The 23,566-nt window shown below is 46.1% G+C and overlaps 1 protein-coding gene across 9 annotated transcripts in view; it reads left to right on the top strand.

The window, feature by feature from the left end:
• The window catches only part of GRIA4 (glutamate ionotropic receptor AMPA type subunit 4), a 299,286-nt gene that overhangs the window by 85,430 nt on the left and 190,290 nt on the right, over window positions 1-23,566 (top strand). For all 9 annotated transcript variants that reach the window (XR_014469815.1, XM_083170043.1, XM_083170042.1 and 6 more), the window contains exon 3: window positions 9,263-9,502. Coding sequence is in view for 8 of the 9 variants with exons in the window: in XM_083170043.1 (XP_083026169.1) it covers window positions 9,263-9,502 (240 nt within the window). In the remaining variant the exon portion in view is untranslated. The remainder of the gene's footprint in view (window positions 1-9,262; window positions 9,503-23,566) is intronic.

The raw sequence follows: 23,566 nt of genomic DNA, 5'->3' as shown, positions 1-23,566 counted from the left end.
ACAAAGTCTGTTCCATACAATCTATACTGCCAAGCAATTATACACTGAGATGTGAGCCACACTTCCAGCTTACTGTAAGCAAAACCGTGCGGTGACATGGATTATTTTGTGATAGCTTCCGGTAATTACAGAGATATCCAGACAGATTCTGTAGTTGTGTCTGCAGCAAAAAAATTTACACAATTAAAAAAAAAAAAAAGAAAGAAATTGATAGCTAAATGTCACATACAAATGGAATGAAAATGTAAGAGAATATTCCAGGGAATTATTCAGAGAATTCTGTAAAGATATTTGACCGTATTGTTCTGCAGTATGGAGGTTGGGTACGAAATACCAGCAATCGGGATCCTGACAGTCAGTGAGAGCGGGATCCCAATGTCCATATTCCTGACACATCCCGGTAGTATTTCCCCCCTCCCCCTCTATTTCTGTAAAGGCCCCATATACTATAGCGATTTGCATGTGAAAAGACCGCATGCAATGTATTGCATGCGATTCTGCTGGGCGGCTCGCGGGGGATTGGATGGCCATACACTGCTGTGGTACTGTACATTGCAGTAGTGTATTGTCACCTTAACACTAACCCAAGCACCTTGCAGCCAGATTCTCAATTTCCCCTCCCACAGCCTAACCCTAACTGTCGGCTCCCCTCCTAAAACCTAGCCCTAAACCAGGCATGTCCAAAGTCAGGCCCGGGGGCCAAATGCGGCCTGTGCTGTCATTTCAAGCGGCCCGCAGCCTCCGGATGGAAGCGGGCAAAGCATCAGATGTGGGAAGCACAGCACAGGACACTAAAGGTGGGGCCCCGGCGAGCGCACCTTTACCTTGCTGTCTGCTGCAGTGATGAGATGCCGGCCGCCACAGTCAGATGTGTTTGGCGTCCTACACCTGCTGCTGCAATCGTATATCACCCTACTCCACAATCACAGTGACAGCAGTGTTTGGGGAGGCGGGCAGCAAGGGGGAAGCTTGCTCCCGTAACATGCAGAGGGCAGCAGCGGGAGCCCAAGCATCTCCTGTCCTTGCAGTGCCTGCTTTGCCTTTCCTTCCTCTGGCTCACACAAGGGGCTGGGAAACATACAGAGAAGGGAGGGGGCAAAGTGGGGGACATACAGTGAAGGAGGGTCAGGGTGGGGGACATACAGTGAATGGAGGCAGTGATGGCCATTCAGAGAAGGGGGAGCAGGGGCAGGCTGAAGGACATACAGTGATGGGGGCAGAGTGGGCTACATAGTGAATGGGGGTCATACAGTGAATGGGAGTCATACAGTGAAGGAGGGTCAGGCTTGGGGACATACAATGAATGGAGGCATTGATGGACATTAAGAGAAGGGGGGCAGGGTGTGGGACAGAGTGAATGGGTGCAGAGTGGGGAACATACAGTGAATGGGGGACATACAGTGAAGGAGGGGCAGGCTGGGTGACATACAGTGAATGGGGGCAGGCTGGGGGACATAAAGTGAATGGGGGCAGGCTGGGGGACATAGAGTGAATTGGGGCAGAGTGGGGGACCATTCTGATGTGATTAATGATTCAAAGAATGTCAGGCTAAATGGTCGGCCCCCACACATTTACACTTCACCAAATCTGGCCCTCGACTTTGGATACCCATGCCCTAAACCCTCAAGTGCCTTACCGTAAGCCAGTACATCCCAGTACTTGTGTCAGGATTCTTAAGGAGCCCACACACGCACCGTTGCCGGCGGTGCGATGCTGTACGATGGGGTGCGCGCTCCCGCTGCACCTCATCGTACAGTACAAAAAGTATGTGCTGCACATACTTTTTGTACTAGCTTTTTCTAGCATAGCATCGCATCGCATGCACATCGTATGCACAAGGCATACGATGCGATGCTATGTGTGCTAGTTAAGCCCACAACGCACGCTGGGATCGGTGCGTGTGTGGGCTCCATTACTGTTGGGATACTGACTTCCAATATTTCAACCAAAACCCTACAGACAGGAAGTCAGGGGTGTGCATAAAAGAAATCTTCCCTTCACAACAGCATTTCCCCGGATATAGGAATCTATCATTGGATGTCAATTGTGGAGCTTTACTGTAAATAAAATCTTGATGAGACCATGTGGTAACTCTACTAACCATCGGTTATGGTTCTAAACCAAAACAGATGAAAAATGGTGTGGGGTTCCCCCTACTTTTTCATACCAGCCCATTCTGGGGGCATTTTAGGGCTAAATCTGAGTTGTGTGCACGGGGAGATTATTGATATCCTGTCATTAAAATCCCAGCTGTCAAAATGCAAATATTAAATATCCCAACGGATCTGGTTGAGTATTTGGTACTTGTTTCCTAGCACGGCGCCTACGATATTCAGTCATATGGCATCGTATACATTGTATAACATCGCATGCCATATGCCCGCATGGTACGCGTCCTCCGACCTTTTCATACCCCCACCATCCACCGTCGTGGAGTTGATTTTATATAAAGTGGCGAGCGCAGCGAGCCACCGAGCCCACAGCGTGGCGAGCGTAGCGAGCCCCGCGAAGGGACGCGGAATACATGTAAAGTAATACGCGTCCCCTCGTATATAAAATCAACTCCACGACGACGTGGATGGTGGGGGTATGAAAAGGTCAGAGGACTCGTACCGCCGCCCCACGCGGGCTCGCTGCGCTCTCCAAGCTTCGGGTTGGCGTTGATAGTGGAGGTGGCGTGGGGGCTTTTAACATTGTAAGCACCCATTACGGTGCTTATATAATTAATAATCTAATAGGGGGGCCATTTACCATTGAAAGCACCCATTGGGGTGATTATACAATTTTAAAATCGCATCGCATTGTATGGCATTGTATGCCATATACAATGGTATACGATTTAAAAATTGTATAACATCGGGTGCCATCGCGTCGCATCGCATACCATTGTTAGGCTTATGGTATACGATGCGATGGGCGTCAGGCTAGGAAACAAGTACACCCCCCCCCCCAAGCCTAACCATAACCATCTCCTCTCACGGCATAACCCTAAGCACCCCTCAGCCTCACCATAAATTCCCCATAGTGCCTTACACCCGGTAAGTGCTGAACATATCCATAGGGATTCTGATCAGGCTGCCACTGTTGGCATTCTGACCATCAGGATCTCAATAGTCGTGATTCTGAGTGCATCCTCTGCCATCCCTTTTGTTCCATCCCTGACCCAGCTAAGTATGCTGTACTATGTAAATAGGGATAGGGAATAGGGAATCCACATGGTTGTCATTGACCGTGTTGACAACATCCTCAGAATTCCGATGGTTAAGGTTAGGCACTGCAGTTAGGGGGATGTTAGGATTACAATGCGGAGGGGGGGGGGGGCAGGTTTAGGCACTAGGGGGAGAGTTAGGGTTAGGGATTGGGGTTACAGATAAGGGGTGAATGCTTGACAGAACCCCCTTCCTGAGACTCCTGTGCCAGAACTGCATGTCACATGACTGAAAAGGCCGGAAGGAAGAGCTGGATCCGCTGCAACCACTAGGACAATGTAAGCAACCACTAGGCCATCCGTGTAGATTTCATGAATGTCAACATGATCATTGTAAGGATGGCGACACACACATTCAGACCATGTGTAAACCATGTCAAGTCTTTGTTTATCTGATGTATGTTCATCTGAACCATGCTGGTTACATATGGTTTTAATAATTACTGCTATACATTTGCATAATACTCAACACCATTATTTCTGGTTCTGTGCCAGAAAACAAGACACAAGTACTGTATATTGCTGTTACCCACAGCAAAGGAGAGACCGTAAGGTTAGTTACAGTACACAGAACAATATAGAGGTAGGCGAAAGGAGAGACCGTAAGGTTAGTTACAGTACACTGAACAATATGGCGGTAGGAGAGAGGAGAGACCGTAAAGTTAGTTACAGTACACAGAACAATATGGAGTTAGGAGAGAGAAGAGACCGTAAAGTTAGTTACAGTACACAGAACAATGTGGAAGTAAGAGAGAGGAGAAACCATAAGGTTAGTTACAGTAAACAGAACAATGTGGAGGTAGGAGAGAGGAGAGACCATAAGGTTAGTTAAAGTACACAGAACGATATGAAGGTAGGAGAAAGGGTAGACCGTAAGGTTAGTTACAGTACACAAAATGATATGGAGGTAGGAGAAAGGAGAGACCGTAAGGTTAGTTACAGTACACAGAACGATATGGAGGTAGGAGAAAGGAGAGACCGTAAGGTTAGTTACAGTACACAGAACGATATGGAGGTAGGAGAAAGGAGAGACCGTAAGGATAGTAACAGTACACAGAACAATGTGGAGATAGGAGAGAGGAGAGACCGTAAGGTTAGTTACAGTACACAGAATGATGTGGAGGTAAGAGAAAGGAGAGATCATAAGTATAGTTACAGTACACAGAACAATGTGGAGGTAGGAGAGAGGAGAGACCGTAAGGATAGTAACAGTACACAGAACAATGTGGAGGTAGGAGAGAGGAGAGACCGTAAGGATAGTAACAGTACATAGAACAATGTGGAGGTAGGAGAGAGGAGAGACCATAAGGATAGTAACAGTACACAGAACAATGTGGAGGTAGGAGAGAGAAGAGACCATAAAGTTAGTTACAGTACACAGAACAAGTGGAGGTAGGAGAGAGGAGAGACCGTAAAGTTAGTTACAGTACACAGAACAATGTGGAGGTAAAAGAGAGGAGAAACCGTAAGGTTAGTTACAGTACACAGAACAATGTGGAGGTAGGAGAGAGGAGAGACCGTAAGGATAGTAACAGTACACAGAACAATGTGGAGGTAGGAGAGAGGAGAGACCGTAAGGATAGTAACAGTACACAGAACAATGTGGAGGTAGGAGAGAGGAGAGACTGTAAGGATAGTAACAGTACACAGAACAATGTGGAGGTAGGAGAAAGGAGAGACCGTAAGGTTAGTTACAGTACACAGAACGATGTGGAGGTAGGAGAAAGGAGAGTCTGTAAGGTTAGTTACAGTACACAGAATGATGTGGAGGTAGGAGAAAGGAGAGACCATAAGTATAGTTACAGTACACAGAACAATGTGGAGGTAGGAGAGAGGAGAGACCATAAGGATAGTAACAGTACACAGAACAATGTGGAGGTAGGAGAGAGGAGAGACCGTAAGGATAGTAACAGTACACAGAACAATGTGGAGGTAGGAGAAAAAAGAGACCTTAAGGTTAGTTACAGTACACAGAACAAGTGGAGGTAGGAAGCAGATGTCAGAGTATTGCTAGACAGCAGTAGGATGAGGAAATTGGAAGATTCCTTGAAAGTTTCCAATCTTTTTAGACAGGAATTATAAGGAATTATTTATCAAAACAGACATGACTACAAAGGCAATATGTGGCCAGTATTCCACAAAGAAACACAATTTTGCCTGTTATATTTATATACTGTAGTGAGGAATATTTCAAAACACATTTACTATACTCTGATCCTGATCCTCCAAACAGAAATATACATGAGCGGAAATGTACTGTAAGGATAATTTGTGGGCTATTTGTGGTTTATACTGTGACGGATCTCCACAGAGACTTCATTATCTTCTTTATCACCTACATTAGCAAATACAGGGGCAGAAGTATTAAGTCCGGTGAAGAGATGAAGTTGAAGATGATAACACACCAGACAATCAGCCATGTTTGAAAATTGACAGGAGTTAATTGGCTGGTGTGTTACCACCTTCCACTTAACTCTTCACAAGGCTTAATACATCTGTCACACAGTATCCCAAATATATGACATAAATAACTTAACAAGACTTTTTAGGCGTGTCTATTGTATTCTAATTTCCTGCCAGGCCAGAGCCGGTAGACCACTGCTTTCCCTCACTGCCATTAGACTGCACCTCATACCAGTCATACTGTTCCAACATCAGTTATAAGATGGTGGGGCTGATAGTGGAGCAGCCATAGATGGTGGGGCTGCTGGAAAATGTGTAGTGGGATCACATTTCTACACATCAGCAGCTGAAATTCATTACCAACTTGTTGAGGTGTACGGTGATAAGGTCATGTCACAGAAACAGGTTTGGCGCTGGCGCACTTCCTGTTGTGGACATGCTTGGTTGCGCATCTTATATGCGTGTCCTGGCAGTGGTGCACCAAACCGGACGTTATCACTTTACACCACATAAAGATAAGTTTCAGCTGCTGATGTGCCCTTTAGACACAGAAATATGATGGCATGTTTTCGCCAACCCCTCCATCTTACATCTGATGTTGGGACAGTATGATTAATATGGGGCACTGTCTAATGACCATTGTTACCTTACTTATTGCAACACACTTGTATTATAACTTAGGCCCCCACCCCTACTCTGCTCTGTCTTACCCACTGCTTTGTCCCACCCTACCTTCTTCTCTATCCATTGCTCAGCCCCCACTGTGCTGCTTTGCCCTGCTCCACCCCCCCCACTTTGTCCCACCCAGCCAAGTCTCTGCCCCAACCCACCACACTGCTCCACCCTGCAACCCACTGCCCCCCCGCTCCTCCCCAACCCACCACCCTGTTCCACCGTGCAACCCACCGCCTCCCTGTTCCATCCTCCTCCCGTACTTATTCCAATCTTAAGATCCATCTTCGAATATCCTGTCTGCGTACCAGTGGATATATTTGGTGCACATCTTGACTCCCACTGCACAAACAGGTTGGAGATTGGACAGACTTTACAGAATTATTATAAAGACAGTTAATAGCAAATACATGAACCCAGGGTAGGACTGGGACCTAAAATCGGCCCTGGCATTTTGAGCACACATGACCACCCACAGCAGGCGGGACCCTTGCGTGGCGAAGCCGCGCAGTGAAAAGGGGGCGTCGCCTCATGGAGAGGAGGCGTGTCATCACAAAAAGGAGGCATTACACATTATGGAACACATCATAATGCCCATTATCACATTATGGAACACAACGTAATGCCCATTACACATTCCATGTGGGCATTAGTTGTTAGGATATACTGGCAGACATAGGAACGCTACATAGGTGCTGTATGGGCAGCAGGGAACCTCCAGATCAGCCAGGAGAAATACTCAGAGTACATAACATACAGTACTAAGAAAATACTACAAACATGGGGCTCTTCCTGCAAGTACTTGGGTGCAATGACCAATTGCCTTACTCTTTCTGTTGTCACACGTTTTATAGTAACAAAGTTAAGACTAACACCAATATATCTTCAGTATTATGTGATGTAATGCTGTGTTTTTCCTGGTTGGGTTTATATACTGTATACTTCATTTGGAATAAAATACATTAGTGAAGTAAAAAGAGACTTTTTTCCTACTTTATATGTATCAGACTAAATATATGGTGACATTTAATTTATGACTTTGTTTTGTTATGGGATTTTAATTTGAATCTAGAAGCAAATATTTTATTTATTAAGAATTGAAATAATTGATGGTGTTTCTTTTTAATTGGATATGTTACACAAATGTATTCCCTCCTAATTAAAATAAGACCGAGGTTGGCATTTATAGCTCGGTTGGTGGTTATACAATTCTTAAATGTTTTATGACTTGTGAGATTGGAATACATGGAAAATGTCACATTATTACCTGTGTAAAGTCACTCTGTGGTGTACTTATTTTTATTGTATCATTTGTCTGAATAGTTTAGCGTTTGTGTTCTAGCTTTTGTATAATGTTTTATTTTCCAAGATTCTCAGGACCATAAAATCAGCAAAAATATTATAGAGAAAACAATAAATAAATGAGAGTTAAGCAGCAATAACGCGGATATTACAGAGCTTTGGCACACTTCAAATACAGCATTTTTGATTGGCCCAGTGGCGTAACTATAAATTTTGCTCCCCCCTGCCAAAAAGTTTGTGGCGTTCCCCCCCCCCCCCCCCCCCCCTGGGCTCCTCTCCTCTGTGTTTCCCCAGCGTGTGACGTGATGACATCACACGCATAACGGAGAAGCTGAAGCAGGAGAGAGGAAGAGAGACCAGCAGACACTGCTGCTTCCCTTGGCTCCGACGCATTCCAGGCCGCCCTAGCACGCCCATCCGCCTGCCCATCCTGTACACAATAGCCGGCTCTGTGTACAGTCAATTGAATCAGTGGGGGAATTTGACATCTCTGCCATGGCCCCACCTGCGCTGCGGCTGACTCGCCTCCAGTGCTCAGTCAGTGAGCAGCGTCAGGCAGCAGCATGTCAGTGCGTCGATCAGGTGCCGGCGCCCACATAGACCCTGTTGCTGCTTGCTCCCCCAAGCAGCTGCTGGGGCTGCCTTACAGTAGTTACGCCACTGGATTGGCCGCTTCTGCAAGTGTCCTTACTCCAACTTGTACAACCATAAAAACTGTTGCTATGGGGGCTAATCTCCAGGATTTCTATATCAATGAAAGAGTTATTATTATTATTATTATTATTATTATTATTATTATTATTATTATGATGATTATTATACTATTTATACTTGTATATGGATGCACACATGTGAAAAACAGACAACAAAGGGTAAAATTCAGACCTGCTTGCTAGGCTAGCATATCCACTCGCAGGCGGGGAATCGCTTGCAGGGGGGGGGGGGGGGGGGGAGACATTCGCCGGGGTGGCCAGCCAGTGTTTACTATAGTATTACTATAATCTGAGCATATATATATATATATATATATATATATATATATATATATATGATTTAGTAAGGTTATGTCCTTTGTGGATTGGGAAACCCCACAGAGATGCCACCAGCTCGGCGATACATGGCGTTACTAACCGTGGCCTACATTCATGAGTCTGTTGTTTTCCTACATACAGTATCCGGCATCATGCATCTCATTCTGGGGCAGCCAATCAGCTCTTAGTTAATTTTCAAAACTATTGGGCCAGATGCACTAAGCTTCAAAATCGATAAAATGGAGGGTAATAAACAACCAACCAATCGGCTCCTACCTGCCATGTCACAGACTGTGGGGCAGATTTATTAAGCTTGGAGAAGAGATACACTGGAGATAAAGCAGAGGAAAGGTAAAAGGAGATAAAGCACCAGCAAATCAGCTGTGTTTGAAAAAGACAGTTGGAAGTTGATTGGCTGGTGCTTTATCTCCTTTTACCTTTTCTCCGCTTTATCTCCAGTGTATCTCTGCCCCTGTGTTTGAAAAATGTCAGGCAGGAGCTGACTGGTTGGTTCTTTATCACTTTCCATTTTATCGATTTTGAAGCTTAGTGCATCTGGCCCCAAGCACTGTATCTGTAATAAATCTGCTCCTCTGTTCTCTTTATTCAGCGTTTCATTGGTATTTCTGTCTTTCTTTCGTTTCAGTTTGCTCTCAGTATTCCAGAGGGGTGTTCGCCATCTTTGGACTGTATGACAAGAGATCAGTACACACCCTGACCTCATTCTGCAGTGCTCTCCACATCTCCCTCATCACACCCAGTTTCCCCACAGAAGGTGAAAGCCAGTTTGTGCTGCAGCTCCGACCATCGTTACGGGGAGCTCTTTTAAGTTTGCTGGATCACTATGGCTGGAACCATTATGTATTTCTTTACGACACTGACAGGGGTAAGTAGCACTCCGTCCATCTTTTGGAACATTGCTAGCATTATCGTATTTTATATATACTATAATATACTGTATTTTCGCCAGGAGCAGGCAATCGGAGAATCTATAACTGTTGTAGAACTACAAATCCCAGCATACCATTATTGCATCAGTAGAAACCCTGCTATACCCCAGCTGTTGTGTAGCTAGCGTTTTTATGGTCCACATATAATATCTACATGTTATATAAATGTCTACATGTTATACAATATCTCAGTGGCGTAACTAATATTTTTGTGCCCCCCCCCCCCCCCGCCGAAATTGACATCCCCCCCATAGCCCCCGCCCGACCATGCCAAGTAAAGTGAAGACCCCCCCTTACCCCTCTGCATGCCGCCGCCGCATTCCTGGTCCGGCACCGCAGATATCCTCCTGGCTCCGTCTCCTGCAGTTATGAAAAATTGCACGGCAAATGGCTGCCCCCTAATAGCAGACAGTTTTTAAGGATGCTAGAGGAGGCCGCCGCCTCCTCTAACATTCCTAAAAAACTGTCTGCTGTATGGGGGCAGCCATTTTGCCGTGTCATTTTTCATTACACGACAGGAGGATATCTGCGGTGCCGGACCAGGCAGGAATGCGGCGGCGGCATGCGGAGGGGTAAGGGGGGCGGCTCTGAGCAGTGTGCCCTGATGAGCACCGGCGGCGCCCCGCTGGCGCTTGCTCCCCCAAGCAGCCGCGGTGGCTGCCATACGGTAGCTACACCACTGCAAGATCTACATGTTATATACACTAGACTATGTGTGCAGTGAAAGACATTGGTGAAGGATTTCCCTTGAACTTCCCAGTGTCCTTGACGAATGACATTGTGCATAAACACTGTTACAATAATGACAATATGTCGAACGATCTTGCTAGATTGTATAGCTTTTTGTGAAAGACATCCAAAATGTACAATAAAGAAAGAAAGGTTTGTGCTGTGCACTGTATATTGTATTATATTATATATTTTAGTGAAAATATAAATTGTAACGGTTCCAATATTATAGAATAATAAAAATAATATATATATATTCTTTTAAATAAAACAAAACATTGGGCATATTAAAAATATTTTTGCAATAACATGTTTAAAAAGAACATTGAAAAGCAATGAAGTTGCCTGAAGGGAGTATATGGAAAAAATAGTCCATACGGTACCGTATTGTATCCAAGCCGTTCCTATGATGCCTTTATTTTGAGAAGTGAAAGTCCAAGTATTTCTAATCCAAAATATGTGGTGCCGCAGTGAGAGAGGAATAAAATTCCTTTTGGCAAGGTCCCAAGCGTTTGGGGCGGTTCACCTCTGGGATAGCACTCCCTGGCTTGTTTGTGAACTCCAACATGCTGCAGACCACCTTGTGGGGAATGGATGTGAGGAAATATGGCTGGTTCGGTCTCCGGTACAAAAGCGGGGCCTGTATGTTCTTTCACTGACGCGTTTCGCCGATATCCAAAATATAGCTGGATGCACAGACAACATAAAACCTTAGCTTAGGTTACAGACTATGTTATTTTGTGTGGAATGCAGTTGGAAATTATGTAGGCGTGGGTGTGGTATGAGCTACTGACAGTCAGGATTTCGACAGTCGATATTCCAACAAGGGAATCTCGACTGCCAGTACCCCGACAGATTTTGCCACAGGTTCTATTCTCCCTCTATGGAGGTTGTGGACCCCCATGAGGGAGAATACCCTCTGTCAGGATCCCAACTGTCAGGCTTTTACCAGTCGGGATTCCAATTTCGGTCTACTGACCATCAAAATTCCAACTGATGGGAGGTCATCCGGCACCCATGGGTATAGCGTGAGAAGGTACAGGATGAGGCAGATACACTGTACTAGTGTTCCTTCTAGGAACTGGGCAGGGCGGGGCAGAAAGAAAGGGGCGGACTGGGCCAGCTGACATCATCAAAGGAAGCGGGCCTGGAGCGTGACATCTCCAAAGTAGGCGGGCTGGCCCACTGACGTCACCATGGGGACGGCCTGGGCTGCAAAATCACCGAAGTAGGGGGGCCCGGCTGCGACATCACCAAAGTGGGCAGGCCGGCCCGCCGACATCACCAAAGGGGGTGGGGGCCGGCCCAACACGTCATCAAAGTGGACGCGCCAGGCCCCGCTGAAGTAACTGCTGGGGAAGCGCTGGGCTTTAGCATGGGCTCTGGGTTTCTCCGTGCACATCGGCAGCAGACTGTTCTAGCGCTGCTAGAGGGGCAGGACACATTTTGCCATTTAAAAATATATTATTATATATTATAATTTATTAGTCACTACATAATAACTGTCAGAATTGAAAATGTGCAAGAAAATAAATAAAAACTGAAATAATAAAGAATTTGACAATTAATGCAGACAGACAAACTCACATTGGGATTATAATTGGGTTGTATCCTATATAATACAAGAAAAATGCTGCTTTTCAAGTGTTTTGCACACATTGGTGGTCACTAGATGGCGCCCAATGGAGCACCTCCAGTGTTGCTTTGTTTGTGCATCCGACAGTTGGGATCCCTTGCTACTGTATAGATTCAAAAATCTATCTATCCGAACCTCCCAACTTTTGTTGCTTGCTAAATGGGACTTTAGAGGTAGGGCCGTGGGTGTGAGGGGGAAGGGGGCAGGCTTTCAGGTGTAGGGGTCATGGCCAAGCAACACGAATACCGTTTTTGACATTTTGGGGGAGTGCAATTTTGGTGTAGTTTTTAAACAAAGGGTAACTATCTTTATTGGTCAATATGAATCTTAATTAACTTGCAAATGTATTACCGCTTCAGCTGCTGTGGAAATGAAAGTCCTAAAGAGCCACTTCCACGTTATTCTATTATTACATGTTATTCTGCTTTCTGTAGTCGCCCACCAGAGGAATAGAGCTTAAAGGGTACATTAATGACGCTTTTGCTATTGCAATAAAATGATAATAGATTGACTTCGGTTACAGCAAACGTACAGACAGTGTTTCCCTGATCCTCTGGTGGAGAATAGATTATCGATAGCAGTTATATTTAATATACTCCAACAACACAGCTGCGGGTAAATACACATAAATCTGAGTAACTGCATGGCTTAGCATGTGGCTGGGGAAGAAGTTCTCACAGCCTTGTATTCCTAGTCATACAAATGGAGCTTATACCCTCCCAGGTATACTGGCTTACTGCATCAGAGGGAGCAATGACGTTTCATACATCTGCATGCTCAGTGGCGTAGCAATAGCTCCGCAGCCCCCGTGGTCGCTTGGAGGCGCTAGGGAAGTTTGGGCGCTGTTGGGTCTGCAGAAGCTATTGCTGCCTCCGAATCTCTGATGCCCGCAGTGCCTGTCTGCACTGAATCCCGGTGCTCCTCCTGGCCTCCTGTCATTTGTAAAATGGCCGCTCCCTTCACAGCAGACAGTTATTAAGGATGCTAGAGGAGGCAGCGACCTCCTCTTGCATCCTAATTAATGGTCTGCTGTAAGGCGGCGGCCATTTTGGATGTGACATTCAGAGAGAGAGCAGCAGTTTCAGGAAGCCGCCCGGGACCGCAGCGGATCGTAGCGGCAGAAGATGCAGTGGTGACGGGGTGAGTGGGAGGGGGGGGGGGCACACACATTTCAGTGGTGGGTGGGGGCACAATGGGCCTGATGGAGCTAAAGCTCCAGGCCCATTCTCCAAATAGGCCCATTTTGTAGCTGAGGGCCAGGGCTTTCCAACGAGCCCAACCCCGTGTCGGTAGCCCCCCTGAAACCGGAGATACCGCCAGGAAACCTGGAACGTTTTCCCCATAGGATAACATGGGACCCGCTAATTCCGACTTCCACCCGGTTCCAACGGCTGCCAGTTCCCCCTCCGGCATCACAGAAGCTTGAGGTTGATCTCAGTTGAACCCAAATCGCTGGGCCTCCAATCTGATACCTGGTCCATATGGGTTCATTGGTTCTAGAGATATTGTGGGTAAACCAATTTTTTTTCATTTCTGAAAATGTAATTTCATGGCTGTTCATGTTGTTTGACAGATTTCTCTGGAACCAAACGGCCCAGTTTCACGGGACCAAAATCATTCGAAGCCTACATGTAAATGGGTCATTTTCTTCCGAAGATATAGCTGGTTGTTTAAAGGGGGGCAGGATGGTTTTCTCTCCCCCTCACACCAGAAAATGCATGGACTAGGCTGGTGTAAAACGGGCCAGTCCGGGAATGTCCCTGCATGATCCTGGGACCATATTCACGGGTAAGTCCCTGCATTTTCTGGTGTGAAAGGGGTATTATTTCAAATAGCCGGGACATGCAGTGCTCTGAATACAGCCGGGCAGCCCCCTGCTCTCTGCCCGGCTGTCAATGGCTGTCATTTCTGCCCAGCGGCAGCTGTCCCCCAGTTACTGCAAGCATGTATTCCCCCTTGGCAATGAGCATGTAATCCCACATGGCAATGAGCATGGAACCCCTGGCAATGAGCATGGAACCCCTGGCAGTGAGCATGGAACCCCTGGCAATGAACATGTTGTTAAGCAACACTTATGTAGCATAATTTTTAATAGGCATTATGGTGTTTGGCATAATACGTAATGGAGATTATGGTGTGTGGCTTAACATGTAATGGGCATTATGGCGTAAATTGTTGATGCACGCCTTTGGCGCGCAATGCCCCTATTTATGAAGCATATTGTGCATTATTGCTCAGTCTGTTTGGTATAATAATGTGTCTTTTGGCTCAATCCATGTGGCAAAATGTGAATTTTGCCTTAATCTGTGTGGCATAATGTGAATTTTGACTCAATCTGTGAGCCATAGTGTGAATTTTGGCTTAGTCAGTGTGAATTTTTGCTCATTCCATGTGGCACAATGTGTAAGAGGCAAGTACAGTATAAGGGGTTTACTATTGTGTTGCATGATTTGTATAAGGGGTATATGGTGTGGTAAATTTACGTGACCACATAAAAGGTGCTGAAATGTTGTCTACCAAGTTCCGGCTTTCAGTATTTTTTTTATGACTGGAGTGCCGCCTCAAGCCGCAAGTATCTTAGGACATCGGCATCCTGCATGTGCACCTTTGGAGGGCACCAGGCAATATAGCTCCCTGCATTTTTCCTATGCCAGCCCCATGCCTTTTCCAGGCATATATAATTAGTTGAAAGTATTTACACAAATACAGACACACCCATGAGCAGACCACACAACCAGAACACTGGTCACGCCCCCCACATTATTAGGTGCTGGCCACAACCCCTATTATTGCGCATAATAGGCCCTTGATCATTTTCAGCTTCAGGCCCATTTAGACCTTAATCTGGCTCTGGGCGCCCCAATTGTAGTTACACCATTGTGCATGCTGTGGGGCTGATTGGAGCCTTTTGCCATAGACACACATGCGACTTTATGTTAATGCAAGTAAAATCCCTTACCCTTGTGTACAACAGTGATCCAGACTGTGCTGTAATACAGTATGGGCCATATTTAGATATCGCCGTCAGTTGCACATGAAAACTTGCTCCAGCCATAGGGGGTATATTCAATGCAGGGGGGGGGGGGAGCGGCTGACAACCTATACGATAAACAGTGCCGATACAGTAGCTCATCATCAGTATTCAACTCACACTCGCCGTTTCCATGTAGCCTGTTCCCTGAGGCGAGGTGGTAACAGTGAGTGCGGCCGTCAAAACGACGAGGCTCGCTGCTATATGCAATGGGCTCACTGCATATGCGGCGAACCTCCCCCAGAACATAGAATAGGCTAAGTGACCAGCAAGGAGGTTGGACGTAAGTGCAGTTTTTCTGTTTGAGTATGGCCTCCAATGTAAGCAATTAAACTCCTCTGTATGGAACCACTATAGCAACATGCCGAGGACACTACCAATGTCCTTCTGCTCCACGGGATATTCTGTCCGCCCTGAGCTCGCCTTAGGACACCTGCGTTACGGTTTGACAGGTGTACCGCCCCAGTCAAACTCCCCACCTGCCACTGTGTGCTTGTGTGTCTGGATAGCCACCTGCCAGTCTTCACCCTAGAACGCCCAATACATTTCTAAAACAACAACAATTGCAACATTGACACATGGGCAGTACCAAAATAATCACTTAACTCTGTGATCACCTGTATGGCATGCAACTACCCATAGGGGGTATTCAATCCCGGGTTCTGACTGTCGAAACCCTGGCATGGTTTTTGATCCGCTCACCAGTTTATTGGCAGGTAGAATTCAATGTTCCGCCTGCCAAGTGGTAGAAAAAAAGGGGCGTGTCGACGAAAACGGCCGTGGATTGTCGAGATCCAGCCGTGATCTCAACAGTCCATAGCCATTTTCGGCAAAATAGTCCCGACTGCTTTTAAAGTTGGGTCCATTCTGTCGAGCTGCCTCTTCAATGTTGTCGAGAACGACCGTATTGAAAAGACTCCTGACACTATTTCCCCTGTTGGTGGGGATTGACTAACCCCCCCCCCCCCCATATCTGTCTTCTTAGCGTTAGGATACAAGCAATTGTCTACTGTTCCCGCTAGGATGTTGGAAGGATAGAGCGGGGCGTGGATGACTGGGGAAACTGCCCCGCCGACATCATTATAAGCATCATTATAAGTTGCGTGCCTGGCCGCCGAACCCACTAATGGGTGAGTGGCTTGTACCGTCCCCTAAGCTCTTCGTTTAATGTGAATAGATGGCATGCGCATGGCATCTATTCACCTGGTGACAGTATGTGCAGGGAATTTTAGCAAAGCGCTGCTAAACGGGTAGGGTGCATTTTGCCCTTTAAACATTGGGCAGGGCGCGGAATCCTGCTAAAACAGCCTAGCATGAACACTAGTGGGTACATTTACTAAAGGTTTTTAAAATGAAAAGAGGTTGCCCATACCAACCAGTCAGATTCTGTCTATCATTTTCTGGGATGCACTAGGGAGTAGAGAGACAGAATCTTATTGGTTGCTATGGGCAAAATCCACCTTTATATTATTTACATAAAATACTGTGGGATTGTGAAGGTAGCGCACAAATACTAGGCAGATTTATTCTAATGTGATGAAGGGTTGACCCAAGGTTCATCTCACCCCAAGGTGCAAACATTAAACCGCACCACCACCACTACAGCGGTGGAAGGACGACATGACACCCTCTGCATGGATTTATTACTTTCTCTAAATGAGCATCTACAGTACGTCTATTTAATCCATAATAATAGTGTAACAGATTAAACAGCACTTTGTACTTCGCTGGGTTGTAGAGTAGAAGTAGAAGTAGAACATGGATACGATTCAATGGTTTACCCTATACTAGGTTCTCACTACCCAGGGGAAATATCCATGTAAAAACCACACACAATTCTTCTTTACCAATGGGATCCCTTTGATTTTCTGGAAAGCATGTTCTGGTTATGCGTGTACGTTCTAGATGTCTCTAGAGATGGGTGATTACTATGTCAATAACATGATAAAGGAGTCCTTGTTAAGAGTCTGTTTTACAGGGTTTACTCTACTTAATACCCACATTAGGCAATTGGGAAGAACTGCAGATTGTTCCGCATACAAAATAAATAGAAGGAATTACAGAATACTGTTATTGGGAAGTTCCTTTGGGCAAGGGTGTAGTTCTAACTAATGGGCTCCAAGCAACATTTTCTGGGAGTCTCCCTTCACTCTTGCATTATATTCCGTTCAAAATCCAGCTATATAAATAACTATTTAAAAGCTTGGCAAAATGACGGCGTCAGCAATGTACTTTCCCTTTGAGCTGTTACAGTTTTTACTTTCCCTTTGAGCTGTGACAGTTTTTAGCCCACAAACTCCCCAGTCATTATCTGCTCCTACCTTCAATCTCTATCTTCACAGCTCCCACTCTCCATATCTAGCAAGTTTGAAACCGGTCAGTGTCCCTGCAAAAAACTGCGTTCACTTTCTTTTTTTACATCTTTTAGCACACAAAAGAGTAATTTGGTATGTCGAGTGGCCTATAGTGGTCACTGGTGGTACTTCAGCTCATATATTTTGAGTGCCACACATTCTCTACCCCTGAACTAGCACATAATAAATGATAAATAACTGCCTTATTTATTGCCTAATAATGTACGCTGGATACCCATGGGTAAAGGCCCCCATACACCCTGTGATTTGGCCTGATTTCACCCTATTCCGGTGGCTCGGGCTGAGAAATCGGGAGAAATCAGCCCAAATAGCATGGGGCATCTGATCCAATCCATGCGCATGGGGTCGGAGCCAGAGATCATACGTGCTGCATGTAAGATCTCCGGGTTGGTCCCCCTACTAGCGGCAGGGAACAGGGATCGCATGTGATACATATCATGCAGAAGTACTCAGTGGCGTAACTATAGTCCCACCGCCCCCGCGGTGGCGGGCAGGTGCTAGGAAGGTGGGGGCGCTGGGGGGGGGGGTGTTCCGTGGGACTATAGTTACCGCCGACGCTCCTGCCCTCCCCCCCCTGAAAAGTTAACTCCCTCCTTAACCCATTGCCGCCGCCACCACCTCTAACCCTGACACGCAGATCTGTCTGGTTCCCGGCTGTCCCGGCTACAGCTGCTAATAAGTGACACTCGGAAAATGGCTGCCCCCATACAGCAGACAGTTTTTAAGGTTGCTAGAGGAGGCCGCCGCCTCCCTCTAGCATCCTAAAAAACTGTCTGCATTATGGGGGCAGCCATTTTCCGAGTGTCACTTTTTTTTGTCGGGTACCGACAGATCTGCGTGTCCGGCGGCAACGGGGTAAGGAGGGTGATAACTTTTCTGAGGTGGGGGGGAGTGTTAACTTATGGGGGGGCGCCCAAAATTCCCGGCGGGGGGGGCTTTAAATGTAGTTACGCCACTGGAAGTACTTCATTTCAGCCTGCCTGGAGGGGGATTGGATGCAACTTCAAGGGGAGAAGTCACATAATGTGTGGGCACCTAAACAGTGAAAGATGACAGGTAGGAGCTGATTGGCTGCTTGTTTATCACTCTCCATTTGATCACTTTTTGAAGCTTGATACTTTTGGCCCCAACAGAGTTGATGTGCTGCATTTTAATGGGATTAGTTAACATAATGGGCATCTTAGTATTCTTTTCCTACTATCACGCAGTCCTTTTTTTTTCCTGTATATTAAAAAAACAGGGGCAATGTCTATAGCCAAACGCAGAGACCCGGAGCGGGAGCAGCTGTGGAATCAGCCTCACGTTCCATCTAGAACATAAAACGCGTTGATGGATTCTGACCAATAGATCGCACCGCGGACTCTTGTGCCAGTCACCGGGGACTGCGTGGCTATGTTTTTCAAAACAGTGCCCAAATATCTTTCAAAAGAACTCAGTCCATACTGTACGTTTGAAAGCTTTTTTTGCATCAAAATAAATCTTTATTAGCAAAATGACGTGAATGACAAACAAAATCATAACAAAAGAAATCAAATCACATGAAGATATAATAGACCTGATTAATGAATATTTCCTTAGACTCTGCATTCATAACGTTTATAAAATGGAAAGTTGAACCTTTGCCCTAGTCTTCTGGGAACAAATCTGCAGCCTGCAACGAGAACCTCAGGAACACAATTCAGCACTTCTTTATCTAGAATGATTTATGTGTAAGAATATTTTCCAAAAGGTTACGTGTCAGCTATATACCAGATGGTAACGTTTTTGATCATCATTTAACATTGTTGAAAAGCAGCTGGACAAATGGGCACAAAAGCTGCAAGGCACCCTCGTAAAATTGTGCCTTTCATCACAGTGTAACCATATTATTGTAATGATGGAATTATGTTTATCCGTGCAAATTATATTATATGAATTTACTAAATGGCTACCGGTGGCGCAGGCTACATCACCTCTGCAGCTAAATCAGTTAAACTACATATGAAATATAGACACGTATGGTAATGTGGCATAGAAAGCAGGGGAACCCCATCCCTGCGGTGTGCAGCAGCTGCTCGCCCATTATTGACATGTTAGTTCCTGTTCACATACTAATTTACCAGCAATGAGCAGGGAACTGAGGGTAGCGGGAGTGGGGTGACCGGATGAGGGGTGGTGCCAATCAGTGTGGGGTGTCGGGCTGTGAGCAAGAAGCTGAGGGTAATAGTTGTGGGTTAACAGGATGAGTGGGGGCAATGAGTGTGGACACTGGAGGGTGGCAGATTGGAGCAGGTCCCCCCACCCTGGATGGAGGTGAGTGGCGCTGGCAGGTGTGTTGTTGTTCCCCTCCGAGCAACCCGTTCCCTCTCCCCACCCCTGGAGATACTTAGCAGCACTCGCCACATCACCGGCACCTCCCGCTCCTGGCAACACCACCCGGAACAATGCGGCGGCCTGTCTCCGTCCCATCCCCACGTTGTTAGCAAGAAGGTGGGGGTAATAGGTGTGGGTTAACAGGATGAGTAGGGGCAACGAGTGTGGGCAGGACCAGCGCCACCACTAGGCAGCTCTAGGCATTTGCCTAGGGCGCCTGCCACTGGATGGTGGCAGTTTGGAGCAGGTCCCCCCTCCCTGGATGTAGGTGAGTGGCGCCAGCAGGTGTGGCGCCCCGCCCCCCAAGCAGCAACCTGTTCCTCCTCCCCACCCCTGGAGATACTTACCGGCACACCCCCCCGGTCCTGTCCCACCGCGTGCAGCAGCCGAACTGCAGCGCCCCCCCCCCCGGCCCCCTGGGGGAGCGGGTGAGCACCAGAGTTTGCACCGGCCCTGAGTGTGGGGTGACGGACTGTGATCAGAACATGGACAACGTTTATAAACCTTGCTAATTAGATCTGATCTCTAATTAATGAAGATGTAGTTGCCCGTGATCCGAAAGTTGCCGCCCGAAAAGAAACAATAAATGCCCATTGCAAATAGCGATGCATTCACAGATCCATTCCCAAAAACGGGAGTCTGCGTCAGTCTGCGTCAGTCTAGGGCTTCCACTAATATGCTAAAGAACTAGACTGGAAGTGGTCAAGACCCACCTGCACACCTGCATTCCCACACATACACCCAGAAAATGCCATATTTCCACCCCTAAACCCCTGCTTCCTTTCAATGAAACTACTATATGTATGAAGATTTCTACGCAATATGCATACGTACATGGGCAATGGGAACGCTGCGCATTCGCAGTCGTCCTATAATCAACTGGATTACAAATTCTCTAATTAACGATCTATACTGAATCATGCCCATACTACCCTCATAAGCAGCTGACCCAAAGGTTTGGTGCTATTGTTGTCAGTATGGAGGAGATGATGTTATAAGTGAGAGGAAGAGACATCCGGCTCATGTGAGTCTACTATAATAAGCCTCTGTGTATAATGTCCTGTAATCTCTTCTCCTATACCGATTGTACAAACCTGTCATATTTGCTTATTTGGAAAATAATAGGAAATCCAGTTCCACATTCCAGTCTTAATTGATTATTTCTACCAGACAGAAACAATTAATTATTTCCACTTTAAAAGAAAAGGGGGGGGGAGCGTATCACTTTCCTAATCACATCTCAGTAAACAAAATGTGGAGATTTGTGCGGAAGCTAGATTGGGTAACAGAAGGATCCTGCGGTGATGGTATAATCCATCAACAAACAGGGATCAAAATGCCAATGCTTTCTAACAGCAAAGGGGGAGAGAAATAGAAAGATTCAAGGTCAGTACAATACTGCAGCTCTTTCAGCTGAACTTTTCAACCGATGGCTCTGCGCCGATGACAGCAGCGCAGCGGGGCAGATAGTTAGATTCTAGTTAGGGTTTATCTTCTCGTCTTCATTTTCCGATGTCAACAAATACAGCGCAACATCAATAATTGTTTTATCATTATTATATGAATATAAAACATCAAATTGATTAATTCTATATAACGTCGAAAATTGTAAATAAGAACAATAACAGCTTTTCTCAGCTGTCCTCGGCGCTGAAACCCCAGTTACGTTCCGGTATTAGTATTCTTTTCATTGACTTTGCTACCACCTACACTTTCATCTGTCAAGGCTACAGCAGTGGACAGGTGGATGAAGAGGTCCAAGGGGTAAGTGCAGGAGGTGGGATGGGGAGGGGGTGATAATGTGATTTTTAACAATAATGCATCAGAAGGATGTGAAGTTGATAATGCGATTCATATAATACAGTCCTGTCCACTGCTGTACAGTACATGATATCTGATCATATAAATCACATCATCAAGAGCATGGGAGAAAGAGAAGAGGGATCTGGGAGGAAGGGCACATTTTGGACGAGTCTGGAATGGCTTCCCCAAAACTTGCATATTCAGAAAAAGATTGAAGAATTGATGCTAAGAACGGTGCCAACATTTTATTGACATAACATATCAAGCCATGACTCTGCATGATCATTAATCTCTCTGTTTTAGGGGTCGGCAAATCAAAACATCATGTCATAATATTAAATACTTTCCCAAAAATCCATTTGATTCCATAACAAAGACTAAGAGTTGTCAATCCTACCCATAACCCTTAGGTGGAGCTCTGGGAAAAACAGTTGCATTTTCCTTTCAAATTGAATACAATAGAGTGAACAGCCGCAATCTACAACCAACAGATTGTTGGTTGTGATTGGTCCTCCCACTGACACACCTCCTACACTGCCATTAAAATGTAGGTTTCCTGTGAGATAGCCTTGTGGTGGGTGGTCCTGCTGTGCTGACCATTTAATAGTGATCACCAGCTTGGCAGTGGGTGTCATGGAGTTCTCCCCAGGCCGAAGGATGGCAGGATGTTTATCTTTCAGCGGCCACCCACCCTTTCTATCTGATTGGCCACATCATTTACTTCTTGGCGACAGCACCACAGAAGTGGTTAAGTTACAGGTCAGGAGAGCATCTGGAAAATATGATGTAATGTAAATCATTGGCTATTAGTGGCTGGTATATTGGATTACTGTTAGATCCAACAAATGGAGGAAAGTATAGAGTAATTTCAGCTGCAATGTTATCGAGCATATATTACAGAAACTTATATCCTCTGTTATGGAGAGGTTAATCTCAAAACAATGCAAGAAATAGCAGAAAGGTCAAATAAAATCGGAAAGCAAATATGACCTTTATGCTTGGCAGGTGGAGGTCATTAGAGACAGTCTGCTTTCTTATTACAGTGCATCTGAAAAGTGTTCACTTGTCAAGATTGAAATCCACATTGGAAATGTATACAGTCGAGACGGAAAGAGTTTGAAACTCTGTGGTGTCCAACACACCTTACTACAGTATGAATGGGATGCGGTTAATATGCCGGCGGTCGGAATCCTGGCGGTTGAAATACCCATGCCGGAATCCCAACTGCTGCAATGCTGGCACTTTGTCCCTCTACGGGTGTCCACGACACCCACAGAGGGAGAATAAAATAGTGTGCCAGGCGTAGCGAGGCACCGGGCCCGCTGCGTGGCAAGTGCATCAAGCCTGCAAGGGGGGGGGCGCCCCCCCTGTTGGCATTGCGACAGTCTGGATTCCGGCGTCAGTATTTCGACCGCTGGGATTCCGACCGCCGGCATATCATACCGTACCCGTATGAAGGTATGTTGGTCACCACAGTCCATACTGCACCAGTTTGATATGAACCTTGCTTCACTACTCACTACGTACTGTTGGAGGACCCTGCTCTTTCAAGTGAGAAGCTCCCAGTCTGTGGCCTCCCACTTCCCATGTGGGAGTGTACTTGCTAAGACAATCACACAGCAATTGGAAAAGCCTTTTATGTTAACAGCGCTTGGAGTCAAGGCTTTACATGCAAATTGGGGCTTCTTCTGAGTTGGGGTGCTGGATATTCAGACTGATGTTCTTGGTCTTCATCACTAGTTGGCTGCTTCTAATTGGTGAAGATTCATGTAAGTATAATATGACTATTGATTACCAGTAAAATGTGAGGACAAATTTAACATTGTACTAAATAATACAGTGTTTGAGGACAGATCTGTAATTCTTCTGCACTTCCTGGACTAGGCTAGTTATACCCACTGGTTACAGCAGCATCGGATGCCCGGCCTGATGTTAGGTGTTGGCAGTGGAGTTGGCTTCTGGTACTTGCCTTTGAGGAGGGCTGTTGGACCTGCAAGTTTGTTGTCTGACATTGTTAGTAAAAGAAGTACTGTATGGTCACTAATCAACAGGCCGTTCTCTCTATCTGTCACCA

This window comes from Crinia signifera, chromosome 2 (assembly GCF_055691185.1).
Source record: "Crinia signifera chromosome 2, ASM5569118v1, whole genome shotgun sequence".
NCBI classification, from domain to species: Eukaryota; Metazoa; Chordata; class Amphibia; order Anura; family Myobatrachidae; genus Crinia; species Crinia signifera.
The sequence above is the reverse complement of the archived record's forward strand: the minus strand, read 5'-3'. Positions and strand labels throughout refer to the sequence as shown.